The 16,930-nt window shown below is 46.4% G+C and overlaps 1 protein-coding gene across 5 annotated transcripts in view; it reads right to left on the reverse strand.

The window, feature by feature from the left end:
• The window catches only part of Csmd2 (CUB and Sushi multiple domains 2), a 579,269-nt gene that overhangs the window by 181,953 nt on the left and 380,386 nt on the right, over window positions 1-16,930 (reverse strand). For all 5 annotated transcript variants that reach the window (XM_013519720.1, XM_005395117.2, XM_013519719.1 and 2 more), the window contains 6 exons: window positions 13,317-13,455; window positions 12,342-12,529; window positions 11,351-11,539; window positions 11,038-11,154; window positions 3,486-3,701; window positions 1,876-2,064 (listed from right to left, as the gene is read on the reverse strand). In XM_013519720.1, coding sequence (XP_013375174.1) covers window positions 1,876-2,064; window positions 3,486-3,701; window positions 11,038-11,154; window positions 11,351-11,539; window positions 12,342-12,529; window positions 13,317-13,455 — 1,038 coding nt within the window. The remainder of the gene's footprint in view (window positions 1-1,875; window positions 2,065-3,485; window positions 3,702-11,037; window positions 11,155-11,350; window positions 11,540-12,341; window positions 12,530-13,316; window positions 13,456-16,930) is intronic.

Raw genomic sequence — 16,930 nt, forward strand, 5'->3', positions numbered from 1 at the left:
CAGAGACAAAAGGAGCTGTTGGCAGTCAAGTGCATGGAACCGAGCGTGGAGTTCTGTGTGTCTGAGTGTGTGCCCAGGTCAGGGGGTGGGTGCTCTGGGGAATGGGTACAGGAGAAGAGATCAGCTCTGAGCTCACTTAATGGTTCAAAAATGGAATTCTGCAACTCTGCCTTAGCATTTCCTCTCTAAGACAGTAGAGGGTTATTGACAAAATGATAATTAGTCTACAAATAGTGGTAAAATGGTTCTTGGCAAAATGATGGCAATTATTTGGCACCTCTCGGTTTAGGTAAGCTGTGTCACCTCATCTAGAATAAGGTCTGAGAGTTGGACATTGTTATCACTGTTTTCTAGATGAGAAAGCTGAGGCTGAAGGTTTTAGTGACTCTAATGGTTGGTAAGAGCAAGAAGACTAGATCATGGGCCTGTGTAGCTGCAGCTGGGCCCAGACCCTCCTTCCAGCCTGCTTAGGTGTCCTCTGCAGAGCCGTTGGCTCCATGGAGTATTGGGGCAAGGATACTCTCATGGGCTTTTTATCTTTCTAAGGCACTGGGGATGGATCCCAGGATTTGCACGTGCTAAGCAAGCACCCTACCCCTGAGCTGCAACCCAGCTCCTCACAAACTTTTGAGATGCCCGTTCCTGTTTCAGGTGCAGTGCTGCTTTGAGCTGTTTTATGTATGTGTAGGAGTTTTATGTAATATCTCACTTTAAGTGAGTTCTGTAGCTATCAGTGAGCATGGTAAGTACTCCACGAATTCAGCCTGTCTCACCCAGTCCTGCGCTGTGGGTATGAGCAAGCAGAGAGTCACACGCCTTACAAGCTGCAGCCAGCCAGCAATGGGCCAGCTCTCAGGGCTGTCACCCTATTTGCCACTACTCTATGAGTCTGGAGCTCTAATCAGCCTTCTTTAGGGTTTTGGCAAGGAGGCAGGCAGGGCCGGTTGCCAACCTCCGACCGGCTGCCTCTCTGCTTACAACGTATCTTGTTCTCTCAGCCTCTTGCCCCCAACCAGTCTTTGAGTTAGTCCTCAAGCCCCAAGCATCCTCATGGCTTGAGCCATGGCTCTCTATTCCCTGTTCTCAATTCCTCCGGATGTAGTGAAAATGCAACTCAATAGAGAGGCTTGTCCTGCCCACCCTTCACAAAAGAGCAGCCTCACCTCCAGCACTTTCTAAGCGGACCTATTTCTTCTCTTCACCCCTCAGCACTGCTGGATACACTACATAGCTATGTATTGATGGTTTGTGTCTCCCACCAGAATGTGAGGCCATGAGAGATGGGACATTTTCTGTTTTGTTCATTTTTTAATCTCCAGGATCTAGAAGGGTGCCTGATGAGTAGCAGGTGCTTTGTAAATGACCCTGACTTCTGCCCCTCCCTCCTCCTCCACTGAATGGATAGCTTTCCTAGGGATTCTCCAAGGACAAGCACCACCATTGGACTAGTACAAGCACCCACCCCTGCATTCAGACTCTATCTGGCCAAACCTAAGTCTGCTTCCTGAATCCCAGTCCATCCCCAGTGCCTTGCCCAGCTTTCTCTGTAAGAGGCATCCTTAAGCCAGGGGCCTGTGTGGGAAGGTGGGGGAAGTGAAAGTTTTGAAGTCACCTTTATATCAGAGCCCTAACCTTGACAAAGATCATGTTAGGCTGCAGACCAGCCTCCTGAGCAGGTGTCACTGTCCTTATTTTACAGACAAGTAGGCTGGAGCAGAAGGAGGTTAGGTCACCCACACAAGGTCCCACTGCAGTTCATCCTCAGACCCAGGCCCATTCACTGCTTGCCATGTGCAATCCACCACCTCACACCAATTGCCTACAAATTTCCCTCCCCCATTAAGTGAAGCAAAATGAAAGCACGTGACCACCTACCAACACACCTTGGCAGAGGCGAGCTCCACAGGCGCCGTCTGCCCCCCAGGCACGTGATTCGGGCTGTGCCCTCCAGACGGTACCCGGGGAAGCAGGAGAAGGTCAGGGTGTCACCCACACCAAACTGCAAGCCTTTCCGGATGCTGTAGGCTGGGACCTCGGGCTCCTCACAGGGCTCCAGGTCATACTCTGCAAAGGTAGTGTGAAGGCTGGGCTCAGAGACATCTCACGGAGAACACACAGACCAAAATGCCAGGGGAACAAGGCCAGAGACAAAGGCAGGCAAAGGTAGACTACGGCACACTGGTTTATAAGAGGTGAAGAGAAAAGGGTGAATCCCAGGGAAGCTGAGGCTGAGAGATACGCAAGGAGGCCAAGGCAGGTGATCTGGTCCTCATTTCTGTGAGCAGTGGGTTCTGAGGGATGCTGCCTGAGAGGACTTCTGAGATTCTTCCTCCCTCTACCCCTTCATCTCCATTTGGACCCTGAGCCTCAGGGCCTGTGGACTCTCCAGCAATTTCTCTTGGGGCACTGAACTAGATCAATCTCATCAACCTGTTCCAGAGGGTCAGGAACGCAGTCTATGACCCAGCCTTGGGCAGCTCCCACTAGGGAAAAGATTCAAAGTGCTTCACTCAAAGCTTCCACTTGGCAATCCTGGCTTCAGAGCAGATGGTAAACATGGTGGGATGGCATTTACAGGCCCGAGACCTGCCTGGTATCTCTAGTTACAAAACACAGAAGTGCTATTCTCTTATCCCACAGGGTTTCTGTGGGATACAGTCCCAGGTTTCTGGGACACAGTCCTGGGCTCTGTGTGGTAAAGAGAGGGTCTCTCTCAGATGGGTTGAGGTACACTATCTGGACATGTCCCATGGCTAAGGTTGCCCAGAAGCAAAGCAGGTGGATTCTGTGTGGAGGGCGGTGGGGGCTACCCTGGGCCATGATTCAATTCCTAGAGACTGACACCTCCTGCTAATCTCAGGAGTGAACTCTCTGATAGCCCTGCTCCTGCTGGAGTGGGCAGGAGCCCCTGTGTCAACTTGGAACAAGAGTGATAGGTGATTCGGCACAAGAGGAGCCAAGAGCCCTCTTTCCTTCCTTAGTGCCAAATGAAAGAGCTTTCTTTCCAGGGTTCCCAAGCACAGATAAATACCTAGTACTGCAAAATTAGTATTGATGAAGAAGATCCCAAGTGAGACTAAAACGTTCTAATGTGCTAATTTGAAACGCTTTCTTCTTTTTCTTCACTTTCTAGTTGCCGCAAATAGTGGAAGTGGAATTGGGAAAAGAATTTGGGGTTACGAGGGGAGAGAGGAACTTTCATGAAGTCCGCTAGTTCAGCTAGCTGAGTAGATCATACTCAGAGTGAACCCTAGATCAAAAAAGGAGATTTTCCCAATGAGCCCGCTAACTCCTCCCGGGATCATTACAGGGAAGTTCTTCCTTGTGTCTGCACCAAATATCTTTTGCTGCAGTACTGAGGGTCTTCTCCAAGACAGTGGGGACTGACAAATATCCATCTGTTAGGAAGACCAGGGACTGCCAGTAGAGGGACAGATAGAATAGCTCGCCAGTCTCTTCTCCCCAGAGACTCTCACACCCTTTACCTGAGAAGGTGATGTTGAATCCTTCATACGACATGGAGAAATCAGAAATGAAGCGGACCTGGGCAGTGAAGTTGCCATAGAGCCCAGCACTGATGGGAGCTGGCAGCCTTGAGCCAGTCAGCTGCCTCAGGGGCTGGGTGAAGCTGCCGTTCTCGGTGATGAGGAGGTAGTCATGGCCACTCTCCAGGTGGAAGGTGTGGAAAGTAAAGAACACACCTGCAAAAGACCAGAGGGTCAGGTTGGTGATGAGACAATGGCTGCAGCAGCCCAGCTGCAGGTCAAATCTGCACAAGCCTTTTCAATTTGCAAGTACATGTCAGTGAGTATAACTACAGGCACGCAGGTAAAACACTCAAGTGAATCTGAATGAATGAACCCTTGGGTAGTGGTGAGTTCCAGGCAAGGAGACAGGTACCTCTTTATTGTTGGCAACATTTGCATGGGAAATTTATAGTTGGGTCTATGAGAGTGCTCAATAGCCATTCATTAATTCATGCAACAACTACTTGTATATTTGTCAGACACTTCCATAGGCAAGAATCCAGGAGAAGGTGCAAGGGGATATCCAAGACTTAAATAAACGGCTACGACACAAAAGGATGGGTGCTGTGTTAGATGTAGATCAGTGTGCCACAGGGTAGAAGAGACAGCAGGTTACAGCAGGAAGAGGGAAATGTAGGACAGCTTCAGAAATCAGTGAACACTGGATTTGTGACTTAAAAGGATGCACAGGAATGAACTTGGTAGGAGAAGAAAGAGTGTCCCACCCAGGGGACCAGCTTCTGCTAAGGATTAGAGGAACTGTCGATTCCACGGCTCTATGGGCAGCAGAGTGTGGTGGCTGGGGAAGTACTTGGGATTGAGGGTGGAAAGGTAGGTGCAGGCCAGTATTGATATTCTTTCTGGAGGCAACAAGGAGCCATTCTATCAGAAAGAATCAGATTTCAGCTGTAGAAAGATGTTGGTGGCTGTGAGGAGGACAAGTGCGGGGAGGAGGCAGAGAGATCGGTTAGAATGACAGCTGCTATGGGCTGGACTAGGAAGGATGGGGCTCAGCCTAAGGGGTAGGAACAGGAGATGTCTGTGAGACCTGAGGCAGGTGGGTGGACAGCATTCAGCAGGCACCAATGCAAAGGAGACAGAAAGGGTCTCCAGGAAAGGGTGGCTGGGAGGGTCTCGACCTGGAGGAGCATGCTGCAGAAAAGTAGTAGATTCAGCTGCACACATATCCAGTCAGTGCTAACCTAGTGGGCAGCTGGAAGGGCAGATTTACAAGTTGAGGATCAAGGTGGGACTACAGAGCTAGATCTGGGAGTCACCAGCAAAGAAGTGATAGTTGAAGCCACAGCATGGACAAGAAGGCCAAGGAGAGTAGGCAGACAGTCAGGGAGGGGGAGATGGGAATCTGGAGAAAAATGACATGAGATGGAAAGGAGAAAAATAAGGGGAGGGCATGGAGAATCAGAGAGGTGAAGAGAGGAAGTGTGTACATGTCCCTTGCATAGGTACCTGATGTGCCTCTAAGTATCTGGTTACATACAGATACAAGGCTGGAGCACCTACCAAGTACCAAAGTACCACTAGTGGCTGAGAGGTTAAGAATGTAAAATGAAAAGCAACAATGTCCACTGACATTAAACATTAAATCTTTGGTGCCACCATCCTGTTTTAGTGGCCCTGTAGCCAGGCCCTACCGACTAGAAGGAAAGATACGAAAATTCATTCACACCTGCCAGTTACCCTAAGATGTGAGTACAACTATTATCATCTCCATTTTACACCCAAGGAAAATGAGTCACAAAAAGATGAAGCTTTTTTTTTTTTTGGTCTGAGATCTCACAGCTGGTAGGTGGTACTGGCTGGTAGCTGGCATCTGAACAGAGGCAATCTGCCTGCAGAAACGTGCTCTGATCTGATCCAGGATGCTACCTCACAAGCGACAGCAGGAGAGCAGGTGTCAGATTGTAGGAGGTGAAAAGATCAGGTCATGAGGAAGGTTACGGAGTGACAGGATTTTAGGATCTAAAGCAGGTCTTGAACATAACCAGGCTTCAGTTGTATTTAGGTGGGGATATGTGGTAATGTCTACCCACAAGTCAGTTGCCCATGGGAATATGCATTATGACGGTGCCAGGGCAGGAGCATGGCTAGACAAGGAGTGCTGGGCCCACCTGATAATCAAAGTGTGGTCTACAAATCAGTAGTGTAGGTGTTTATTGGAAATGCAGGTGTTGGCTTCAACTGCAAATCCACTGAATCAGATTCTGCATGCTAACTAAGTCCTCACTTGATTTGTAGGCACCTGAAAGTTTGAGAAAAACATCTCTAGATAATCATTGATGTACTTTTGATAAATGATGGTGGATTTTGAAAAATGATGATGGGCTTCCAAGCCCATAATGCTAAAGTATTTTAAAAGTTGTCATATGTTTGCCTCTCTGTTGATAAGAGCTAATGATCCTAGAATACATGGGCTTCCATGGGTTGTGGGTTTGAAGAGACTGATCCCAGCAAGAGTGGCAGGAGTAGGGATTGTGGTTTGCAGATAACATGTGTCCAGCTGTTATGGTTTGTGTTTGGATGTCCCCCCAAAGCCTCATGCAGTTATGGGATGGGCTTCTAGAGTTTATGACTGATCCATGGTCCAATGCTGGGATTATGGATGTGAGAGCTACACCAGCCCTGGGGTGGGTAGTTTGCATACAATGTAAGGGAGGAAAAGAGGCTGCTTGCCACTGCTCCTCCCTTTTGCTCTTGTTGCCTTTGCTGTTTTCTGTTGCCATTAACTGTTGCCCTCTGCCATGTGCCACTCTGCCTTGGAGCCAGCTGAGTATGGACTGAAACCTTCACAAACTGTGAGCTAAATAAACCTTTCCTTCCTTAATTCTGAGTGTCAGGTATTTTGTCTCAGCAAGGAGAGAAAAGTAACCAAGACACCAGGCAACTGAGATGCATCCATGTATCCATTTGTTCAAAGGCTTGTGTCCTAAGCACCTATCACATGCTGGGCCTAGTACTTAGTGCTGAGAAAATTATCCCAGTTCAGTGGAGGAGACAGATGCATCAACTGTAAGAATCTAGGGTGGGGCAAGAGAAAGAGTAGGGAACTGTATGGATTGGAAATTGTGGGGGCTTTGCAGGGGGCATAATCTTATCATGAGCAGTGGCATATGCAGAGAGGACATGTGGAGGTGTATGCCTACATTATGCTGTCCTGTTGACACACAGACATGTGTGCAGATGAGCACACTCTTCTCCATCAAGAGAGCTGCTAAATGAACATCTTTCTCCCCTCCCTAGAACACAGGGCTATATAGAGAGTGGGTCAGACAACAGTAACGAGCGGAAACAAGTTGATTAAGTGCCTCACTTTGGGCTCTATTCTCCTGGCCTGCAAATATGGTCCCTCCTGAGGAGTAAACATTTGGCTATGATTCTAAGGATGAGCAAACAACTGAGATGAAACCCCTGGGTTTCCCAGCTGTGCTGATTGCTTGAGGCTTTTTAGGCCACTGTGAGAAAATGAAGACATTGTCACAGAAATAGAGAGGTCCCAGGTTGGAGTCGGAATCCAGATTTGGAGCGACAGATGCATACACTGGAGTGAATCGTGCAGAGCTGTAGGGATGGCATCAACACCACACTGGGACAGAAACGTAGGGATCAGACGCCTGCCTGTGAGCCCAAAGGCCACAGTCAAAGCTGCTTGGCATCCCTTGTGTTCTCTTTTCATCAGCTGTAGCAGTGGGTGACAGTGTCTTCTTCACAGGGGGCATTTAGTCCCTGGAGTGAGGCAACCTGGGATGGTGCATCCAAGTGCTTAGCACAGCTCTGGCAGGCAGCAGGTGGGCACAACCAAGTATCCTCCGCTCAGCTCAGCTCTCCCCAGGTGGGCTCGTGGGTTAGGAGAGGGTAGTCCTAGGGCCTTCACAAGCATACTTTCTGGACTCCTGAATTGACTGTTCCCTGGGCATGTGGCGAGGTAGGCAATTATGAGTTTCATAAAGTTTAGAGTGTCCCCACCTGAAGACAAGCTGCGGGGCAATCTGAGCCAGCAGCATAATTCTCAGTTAACCAGACATATCTTATGGGCGGAGCCCGAGAAGGAGAGTTTGGATTTATGTCACAAAATTCAGTTCATGTCACCAAATACTCTGAGTTCCTTGTTTATCAGGTTGAGAGCCAGCAGCTAGAGAAACTGCAGGAAACAAGGAGAAGCAGACCATCCAAGAGTTCTGAATCTGTCAAGGAGACCCAGGGAAAAGTTCCACATAGCATGATGAAGTCCGGGGTGGGTGGCATGGTTGGGGAGCATCTGAGAAGGCTTCTGAGAAGTGGGTCTGGGAGGATGAAGAGTTACCCAAGCAAAGGGCCAGGGCATCCTCACTGTACCCCTGGATGGGGACAGGAGGTGTTCTGGAGAGAAGAACTTCCTGTGCAAAGCTCCAGAGGGGAAAGAAAACCTGGTCAGTTCCAGAAACTGAATGAAGGTCTGTGTAGCTAGAACTCAGTTTAGAGGGCTGAGTACGAGGCTGAGAACAGTAGGGAGAGTTGTAGGCCCCACTATTCTACACTTTGGGGCTCTACACCAAGGGTTAGGGGAAAACTTGACCTGGTTCTCAGGAAGTGACCCAGTCATTCATCCATAGCCTGCTGTTCGTTCTCTACCTGAACACATCTCATCCTGGCTAATTCCTATTCATCCTTGGAGGCAAACAGGTTTACAGTCCAGGTCACTGGCCTAATCCCTTGGCTGGTCTCCAGATGTTTCTGCCCCTGTATTGTATCACACAATGTCCAAGCTACGCTGAGATCTGGGTTTAGCTGTCTGTCTCTACCACTGGGCCCTAAACTCCCGAGTGCAGGTATTCAATAAGCATTTGAAAGTAACTGACAAGCTGCGCTTTCAGACAATGACGCACAGAAAAGCAGAGGGAAGCACACAGTGCGGTGAAGGCAGATGCTCAGACACAGAAAATCATGACCGCAGGGGTTGTCCCTCCAGGAACAAATGGAGCTGTGACTGCTTCGAGATCTCTGTTTTAGTCCAAGAAGCTCTGGGCCAATTGGCCAGGGCTGACCTCAAAAAGTCCAAGGTAAAACACTTAAATACACATGGAGGGAGTAGAAATGAGTTTTCCCCGCAAATTTGCTTTCTGGCATAAATAGTATATTTTACATGTAATATATATTTATTGCTCAGAATTTAAAAAAAGATAAAAGATGAGAGTAAAAGTAAATCAGTACAGTAAGCTCCTGACTTACAAAGGAGTTATGTTCTGGGAGAACCTTGGTAAACTGGACCTGTTCATAATCTGACAAAGTGAGTCTTAGACAGCGCACCTGTGAAAGTTGGCAACTCGGTTGTTTGTAAGTCAGGGACTTGCTGTATGAACATCTTGGGGTAGATCTTTTCAGACTGTTTTCCATGCACATATCCTTATTTATGCTTTGCATATACAACCTATTCTTTTGGCAAACTTTGTTACTTACTGACTTATTGCAATTACCTCTGTAGATCTGTAAAGATTCTTTCCTATTACTCATTTTAGTAGCTGCCTAGTATTTCATTCTATGGCTGTGCGATGCTTACTTCATATTTCTTTACTGATGGACATTTGAACAGTTCTTGATTTTTCAATGTGATAAATAAATGCCGTAGTGGACATTCTTGAAGCTACATCTTGATGTATAGCTTTCCTTATATTCCTCAGGTAAATTGCAGTAAGTGGAATTGCTGGGTCCAAAGCCATGAGTATTTTGAAGGCTTCTGATTCCTGTCACCCAGCCTCTGCCCTGCCGGAAAGCACGAATCACCTCAGAGCACCAGGTCAGCAGTAAGAGCATTCGCAGGCCCACTCTCTCCCCCCATGCTATGATTTTTTTTGATAACTTGCAGAGAGAAATGGCATTCCATTACTGGTTGAAATTGCATTTTGTTAATTATTGGCGGCACTGATGTTTTTCAATTTGTCTTTCATCAATTATGAAGCGTTACTTTATAGCCCTGGCTCATTTTGCAGGCCAGTGGGCCAAGCCTATTTCTCTTGAAGAGTTTTAAAAGCTCCTTATGCCTCAGGTTGGTGATCCTCAGTTAGTTATATGGATTGCAAATGCTTTTTTGTCCATTTACCATTTGACTTATTTTTTCAAACATAAATTATATCAAAGTTTTCTTTAATTGAATCTTACAGCCTCTGCCTTTATGAATTCTGCTTTTGGTGTTACTCTTGAAGGTATATCCCCAGCTGATGTTAGCTATCCCTCTTCTCCTAGTGCTGGAATTCACGTGGCTAATGTATGAAGGAGGTATGGATTAGGTGTTAACATTTTCTTCAAATGTTTAAACACACTGTTTTAACACCATTTATTAAATAATCCATCCTCTCTTCAGTGGATCTGAACTGACACTTTAATCATATACTAAACGGCCTCCTTGTCACATGTTCACAGGAGTGTGCACATACAGACAAAGGAATCTCTTTCTGGACCTTTGCTGCCTGTCACTGATTTGGATGTCCGCTCCTACACTCACCACACTGGAAGCGTTATTTAGCCCATTACACTTTAATATCTGGGAGGGCTATCCTTCCATTCCAATTTTTTTCCCCTGGATTCTTTTGCAAAACTTCCAGATTAGAGGTTCTTAATTAAAGGCAAGCTCAGAATTATTGGTGAGGTATTTTTAAGAAATAGATGCCTATTTTCCCCCCACAACTAAGAAAATCAATAACGAGTGTACTTGCCAAAGGGCGGAGGGGAAAAGATGAACCTTGGAATAAGCTTTGAGACTACAGACTGTATCTGCCTGATTCCTGCCAATCCCTGGCCTTAGTGTCCGCCACGAGTCACATTTAATGAATATTTGTTGGATAAAAGAGTGTATTAACTAATGTTCATTTGTAACCAGCATTATTACTTTGAACTTGGACCACCAAAGGCCACTTATGCTAGGGAAGCTGAGACAACGGTGCAGGCTGGTGAGGAATCAGAGTGCACGGCACCCCCATATGGGCTGCCTTATGCAGGAGGAGGATTGCTGTTGTCAGAATGTGAGAGGCGGAGATGAGGAAGAGGGGTCAAAAAAGCACCCAGCTCCACAAAGTTCCTCCAAGACACAGTACAGGGACAAAGGTCTCAGAGACACTGAACAGATTGCTAGGAGAGAGATTTATCAAAAATGATAAGAAATACCCTTTGTGGAATGAGTTGGTACCCTCACCACCAAAGGAGTGTGTAGACAGAGGGTGTGTCACCACCTTGTGGGAGGTGATTTAGACAGGCTTCCAGTACTGAGTGGGATTTATGGCTGGTAAACCAGTAAGATCTCTTGAGCATGGAGATTCTAGATTCTTAGCCACATTTATTGAACAAGTTCTGTGACTCAAAGAGATGACAAAGTTCTGGAAGTTTTCTTGTTGGTGAGACAAATCTAGACTAAGTATACATGTCACCATATAGGGAAATCAACACTAAGGTTACCATAACCTGGGGACTTAGGCCAGTGACCTGGGTCACTTTGTAATTACCTGCCATAGGCCTAAACACTCACCCTTCCCATGTGATGTTTCAATGATCCAGGTGCAGTTCAAGTTGTTGGGGTAGAAGTCAGGGAACCCTGGGGACAAGATGGTCCCACTGGAGCCTTGAATGAAACCACCACAGAGAGCTGCAGGAGTGAAAAGGGCAGTGAAGACAAGAGTGGTTCTAGAAGCTCACGATCCTTCTCAGACCCAACATCCCAACTCCACTCAAACTCCCAACCCTCACTCATGGGGTTGACGGTCAGTGGTCCTTCCCCCTCCTGGGTTTTCAAGGCAGGGAAGGAATCTCCTCCTTCAATGCCCCCTAACCGTGTGTCTTACCTTCACAGCTGGGCAGTGCTCGGCTCCACTGGAAGTTGGGCTCACACTCCAGTGGCTCCCCGTCACTTAAAGTGTAGCCTGAGTCGCAGCTGAACGTCACCAGAGCACCGACGTAGAAGTCATTCCCATGCCTCTGGCCATTGACAGGGATCCCTGGGTCCAGACAGTGGTCTGACTGCAGTGTTATTGCTAGAAAAGAGAGGCTACTGCTAGAAAAGACAGCATGCACTGGGGGCTGGGGATTTAGCTCAGCGGCAAAGCGCCTGCCTGGCAAGCGCAAGGTCGTGAGTTCGGTTCCTGGTACCGGAGAAAAACCAAACCCCCCCCCCCCAAAAAAAAAGAAAGCATGCACTGTTCCCACAGAGGGACTTCAGTTGGATCACAGAGAAAGGGAGAAGAGGCCCAGACTCACAGAAAGCGGGAATTTCCAATCACCAGCTTGTTCAATGGGGCTGTTGGAATTTGTGGAGAGAGTTTGAAGACCTATTGCATAGTTAGATAAGCTGGCTTAACCGTTTTCCCTTGGTTCATTCATTCCAGTAAACAATAGTTAAGTGTCCACTGTGGCAGGGGCCCTGTGCTGAGACTTAGGTCCAAGTCAGAAAACAACCTTATCCTCATGGTGCTCTCAATTCTAACTTTCTATTTCAGATGACAAAGAGTTGAAGTGACACTGATCTCTTAAATTGAGGGAATGAATACAGAAGATGATGACAAAGTGAGTGTGAGCATGAGATGCTATTTTACCTCAAATTCATGGTCAAATACTGTCCCCGGAGTACCCCTCGTGGTGGCACTCAGCTGCACACAGAGGAAGCTGTGAGGTATGTACATATGCATAGAGGTCAGTGGACACTCTTAGCTCCCAGGATCCCTGAGAGATGCCAGGAACAAGGAAGCACCTTCCAAAGGGAACAACCTAACTGTGTCCTTTCACCTACCTGGACCAACCTTGTTACCCAGCTCTCCGCACCTCCCCACAAAGACTCACTCTCATAGCGGAGCTGGAAGCCAATGTCCGAGTGACTCTTGTCAGTAGAGAAGAGGAGGTAGAGGTAGTTGCTGGTGCTGATGAGGAACTGGGGGACCTGGGTCCCATGGTAAACCCCAATCAATGGCGCTGAGTATGTCTTTCCATCTCGCACTTCCAGGGTGTCATAGTTGACCTCGGTTTTAAATCTGTGAATGATGCAAAGGAAGACTTGAGAACCCAAGGCTTATTAATTTGCAAATAACAATAGCCCTGCCTGATGGTGATGAGCTTCATGGGGATTGCAATGTTCTATGTGAGGGGTCAATAAACTAAAGCTGCAGTGCCAAATTTGATCTATGGCCTAGAGAGCTAAGGTTGGTTTTTACTTTTGTAAAAGGTCTTAGGAAACAAAAACATAATAAAGGACATGTAACAGAGATCTGCAAGTGGTCCATGATATTTATTACCTGGTTCTCTACAGAAAAGTTCGAAGGCTTACTCCAGGCCACGAATACTCTTTCTGGAAGAAGTTCCGTGTTCATAGTTGGCTGTCTACTTCCCCAAACCCCTTGGGCATAAGCTGAGTATGAATCAAAGTGGGCATATGGGCAGGATTTGGGATAGAAGTCAGGGAGACCACATTTCATGGACGAAATAAGGAGCAGGTTGCTTCTCAGATGCTAGTACTGTGTTCAACACCTGATAGTGTTTTTATCTACCACTTTTCTCCCTTGAGAGTTAGAGAAGGAAAGGGGCTTGGGTGCGAAGTGACATCCCAGCCAACTCCTCCTCAGACACAATACCCTAACAGGACAAACCATGCCTAAGGGCAAAACCAGTGAGGTCTGTCTCCACACACAGCAGTGGGCTCCATTGCTTCCCGACCTTGCCTACATTTCAGCATGGATGCAGCCCCTGACCTACTCCAGATTCCCTCCCACAGTGCAGACATCACTCCATCAGTCCCTTCCCAGAAGCAGTGGTTCCAAGCACCTGTCAAAGGTAATTTTGATGGGGTAGCCAGGCTGTGCTTCAATCACCCAGGCACAGCTTAGGGCATCTTTGTAGAAGCCAGGCCAGCCTGGAGAGAGGATGGTACCACTGGGCGAAGTCAGATGACCACCACAGGGAGCTAGGGAACAGAAAGAGAGAAGAGCTTTCTTGGAGAAGAATGAACAAACAAATAAAAAACATTTCTATATAATGTGTCAGCCAACAAGGATTGTTTTTGTTTTTATGGAAAATTACATAAACTGTGAGCTTTGTCTATTGGGACTTTTATAATTATGTCTAGTTATATCATTTGGGGGTTTATTCAAAGCTGGAGGGGAGAAATGAGAAGAATCTTTTTAAAAATCCTTTTGTCATTCCAGAAGGACTGAAGTACAGCGAATATTTGGGTCACACCAGCTTTTTCTTTGTTCCTCACTTGGTTGTCAGGCCCAAGCCAGAGGCATCGGCCCAGCCCACCTCCTCTCAGCCACAGCAGGGTGTGAGTGGCCGGGACACTGCTCAGCTCGGGTGCTACATGTGCTTTGTCTTCTGCAACCTGGCATCTCCCGTCCTGAGCACAGCACTTGGCACACAACTATCCCTCCGTGACTAATGGCTGGACAAATAAATGAATGAACAAAAGGATGGATGAATGCAGCCCACGGCAGGTAACTCCACAAGACACTGGCAGGTCTCAGCATACCTCCCAGCTGTCTCCGGTCTTCCAAAGCCTGTTTTCTTACCCCTTCAGTCTCATTCTGCCTATTCCTACTATCGTTGAGCTTCCTTATTTGCATCTGCATCTTCTTACCCTTTCTGCTTCGTCCTGCATCTAGACTCTGGCCCTGGTGAAGGTCCTCCAAGCTCTTCCAGTGCTCCTTCTTCAGGGCATATTGTGGACTTCATTGTCCCCCTTCTTTTGAAATTATGCAAAGCCAAGGGATCCCATCCCTTAGCTCAATGCAATGAAAGCAGAAGGGACACATGTCATATCCGTGTGGAAATGGCAAGGGCCCATGCAGAATCTGCCTCCTGATTCAGTGTCTGTGGAAGCAGATGTCAAGATGAAGTCTGATCCACCTGGGTCTTGAAGTGACTCTGTGGAGCACATTCCCCAGTGAACTGTGTTAAACCCATAGCTCAATGGTCTGTAATCCTGTGTTTAAATAACAGAGATTTAGAGGTTGCCTGTTAAGCTTAACCCAGCCCACTCTGATACTTTCCCAAAACTAATGATGAGCATGAGAAGGCACCCATCATCAAGGCTGCCTCATTGTCAGCACCACTGCCTTTGACTCAGTGCTGGCTCCACACGGGCATTAGACACATACACAGTCATGTTCACTCTCCCCAAAACAAACACTGTTGTGAGGTTGGCACTGTTATTATTTCCTAGGAAAGCTGGCACTTACGGAGGTTAAGTAACCTGGGGTTTGCAAGTCACAGAGTCTGGATTTAGACTCAGGTGAGACAGTGCAAAACCAGGAATCATAAACTAAGCAGCTTCCAATCTGAAAGGAACCCCTGCTTCTTTTGGGGTGTCTTATTACAGAGCTAGCAGAGGTGAAAATTCCTAAACAGTACTGAGACTGGTGCAGGGAGCTACACAGCACTCATCTTTTCTCTAAGTTTTGTAGATTTCTCCAAGTAATCAGTTTCATAAGATACAGTCAAATGGATCTCAGCTTTCTCTCATTTCCATAACCTTCTGGAATGATCTAAAATAGTTGTCAGGCATTCTTAATAGAAAGTTATAATGTGAAATTTAATACAAAAAAAAAGACAATATAATCTTAATGGGTATGGTCAACTCACACTGATGTTTTACTCTTCTAGTTGCTTTATGTGTATATCTCATCTCATTTAAGAAGTTTTTAACCCCATTTTATAGGGAGAAAAGTCAAGGACAAGTAGGTAAAGACACCACAAGAACATCAAAGCTAATGAAGTTAGAGCTTAGATTAACCTCAAGACTTCTGTACCTAAATCCCCCCATGGTGCACAACATAATATACTCATGGCAGACAGTAAGGAGCTCAAGTGTATTGAAAGCTTAATACATGTCAGGACCAAATGTGGATTATCCTTGTGACAATTGCCTGTTGACACACATATTATTATCTTCATTTTATAGAAGGGATTACTACACTCATTTTTTGTGAATTAAAGGCTTACAGTAACTAAGTAATTACATAGCATCTATATCAAACATTGAGAGAATAAATTACATATGCATATTGTCACTTCTGGAGTAGCCTAGTTTTCAAAATCTATCTACCATCTATTTGCACCTCCTAATATGCCACTCTTCTCTTTTATTGGACATATTTGACCTTGGAGGTGAGGAAGGGCATATATATTCCCATGACATTCCATGTCACTATATTCCCATGTTTTCATTCAGGTTCCATGTCTCAGCATTGAGTAGGGGCTCTTTTGTGGTTCCAGTTCAGCACAGGCTTGCCTCTCTGGTTGTTGGACTGTCATCTTCTAATTTAATGGCCAAGAAGCTATAGACTACATGTTCATTATTGCATGCTGTGTTACTCTCCATTCAGTCCATACATTTCAAAAAAACTCTATTTGATATCTCCAGAGTGAGAAATTAAAATCCTTCTACTAGTCATGGTTTAGATTGACAATGTCTCCCAAAGGCCTCATGCACTCACAGGCAGGGCTTTTGAAAGGTGATGTAGCTGAATTACTGTTAGGAGGTGGGGTCTGGGTGGAGGATGCAGGTCAGTGGGGGTGTGACATGGAAGAGTATATCTCCCTCCCTGTCTTCTCCTGTTACTCTGCTTCCTGACTTCCAGGATGTGAACAGCCCCAGCCCTTCCACTTTGCCAGTTTTTGCATTTGAGCCTGCTGAATACGGATGGAAACTTCTGAAAGTAGAAGTCAAAAGAAACCTCTTTCTTTCAAGTTGTAGGTGTCAGTTATTCTGTCCCAGTGATGATCAAAGTGACTAAGACAGATTTTGGCGCTGAGAGTGGGGCTGTTGCTGTGAATATACCTGACATGCAGTTTGGAAGCCTCTGGAACTGGCTTGTGGGAGGAGTTGAGAAATGTTCAGAGATGCTGGTGAAAGAAGCCCTAAAATTCTGTAATCAGAGTTTGATAGGCATTTGGGTCAGAGCTTAGAAAATAGGGATGCTGATAAAAATGCTGATAAGACCAAACTCAGAAAGATGCAGTTGAAAAAAAGGGCTGAAGACCATGTACGTTATGCTCTACATGAAGGACTTTGCAGAAGACTAAAATTAAGGATGGTGGACTAATTAACCTGGAAGAGGAAATTTTAAGGCAGCCCAATGTTGAGGCTGTGGCATGGGTACTGCTGGTGGTTTTTAACCATATCTACCACAAGAGGTAAAACCAATAAGCAGAGCTAAATAACTTGAAAATATTTTGGTGGTGGCCAGAAAGGAAGCACTTATGAAGTTGGGACCTGGAAAATTGTGCCTATATGCGTTTGGATAAGGGAAACTTGGTTGTTGAAAAGATTAGTACTAAAAAGAAGCCAAGTACTTTGCATAGAATATTAGGAAAGCGTCCTTGAGGGGATCTTAGAAATCTGCAAGACCCCACACATCACAGGCTCAAGGGTGTAGAGC

Source organism: Chinchilla lanigera, unplaced genomic scaffold, assembly GCF_000276665.1.
Source record: "Chinchilla lanigera isolate Chin_1 unplaced genomic scaffold, ChiLan1.0 scaffold00051, whole genome shotgun sequence".
NCBI lineage: Eukaryota > Metazoa > Chordata > Mammalia > Rodentia > Chinchillidae > Chinchilla > Chinchilla lanigera.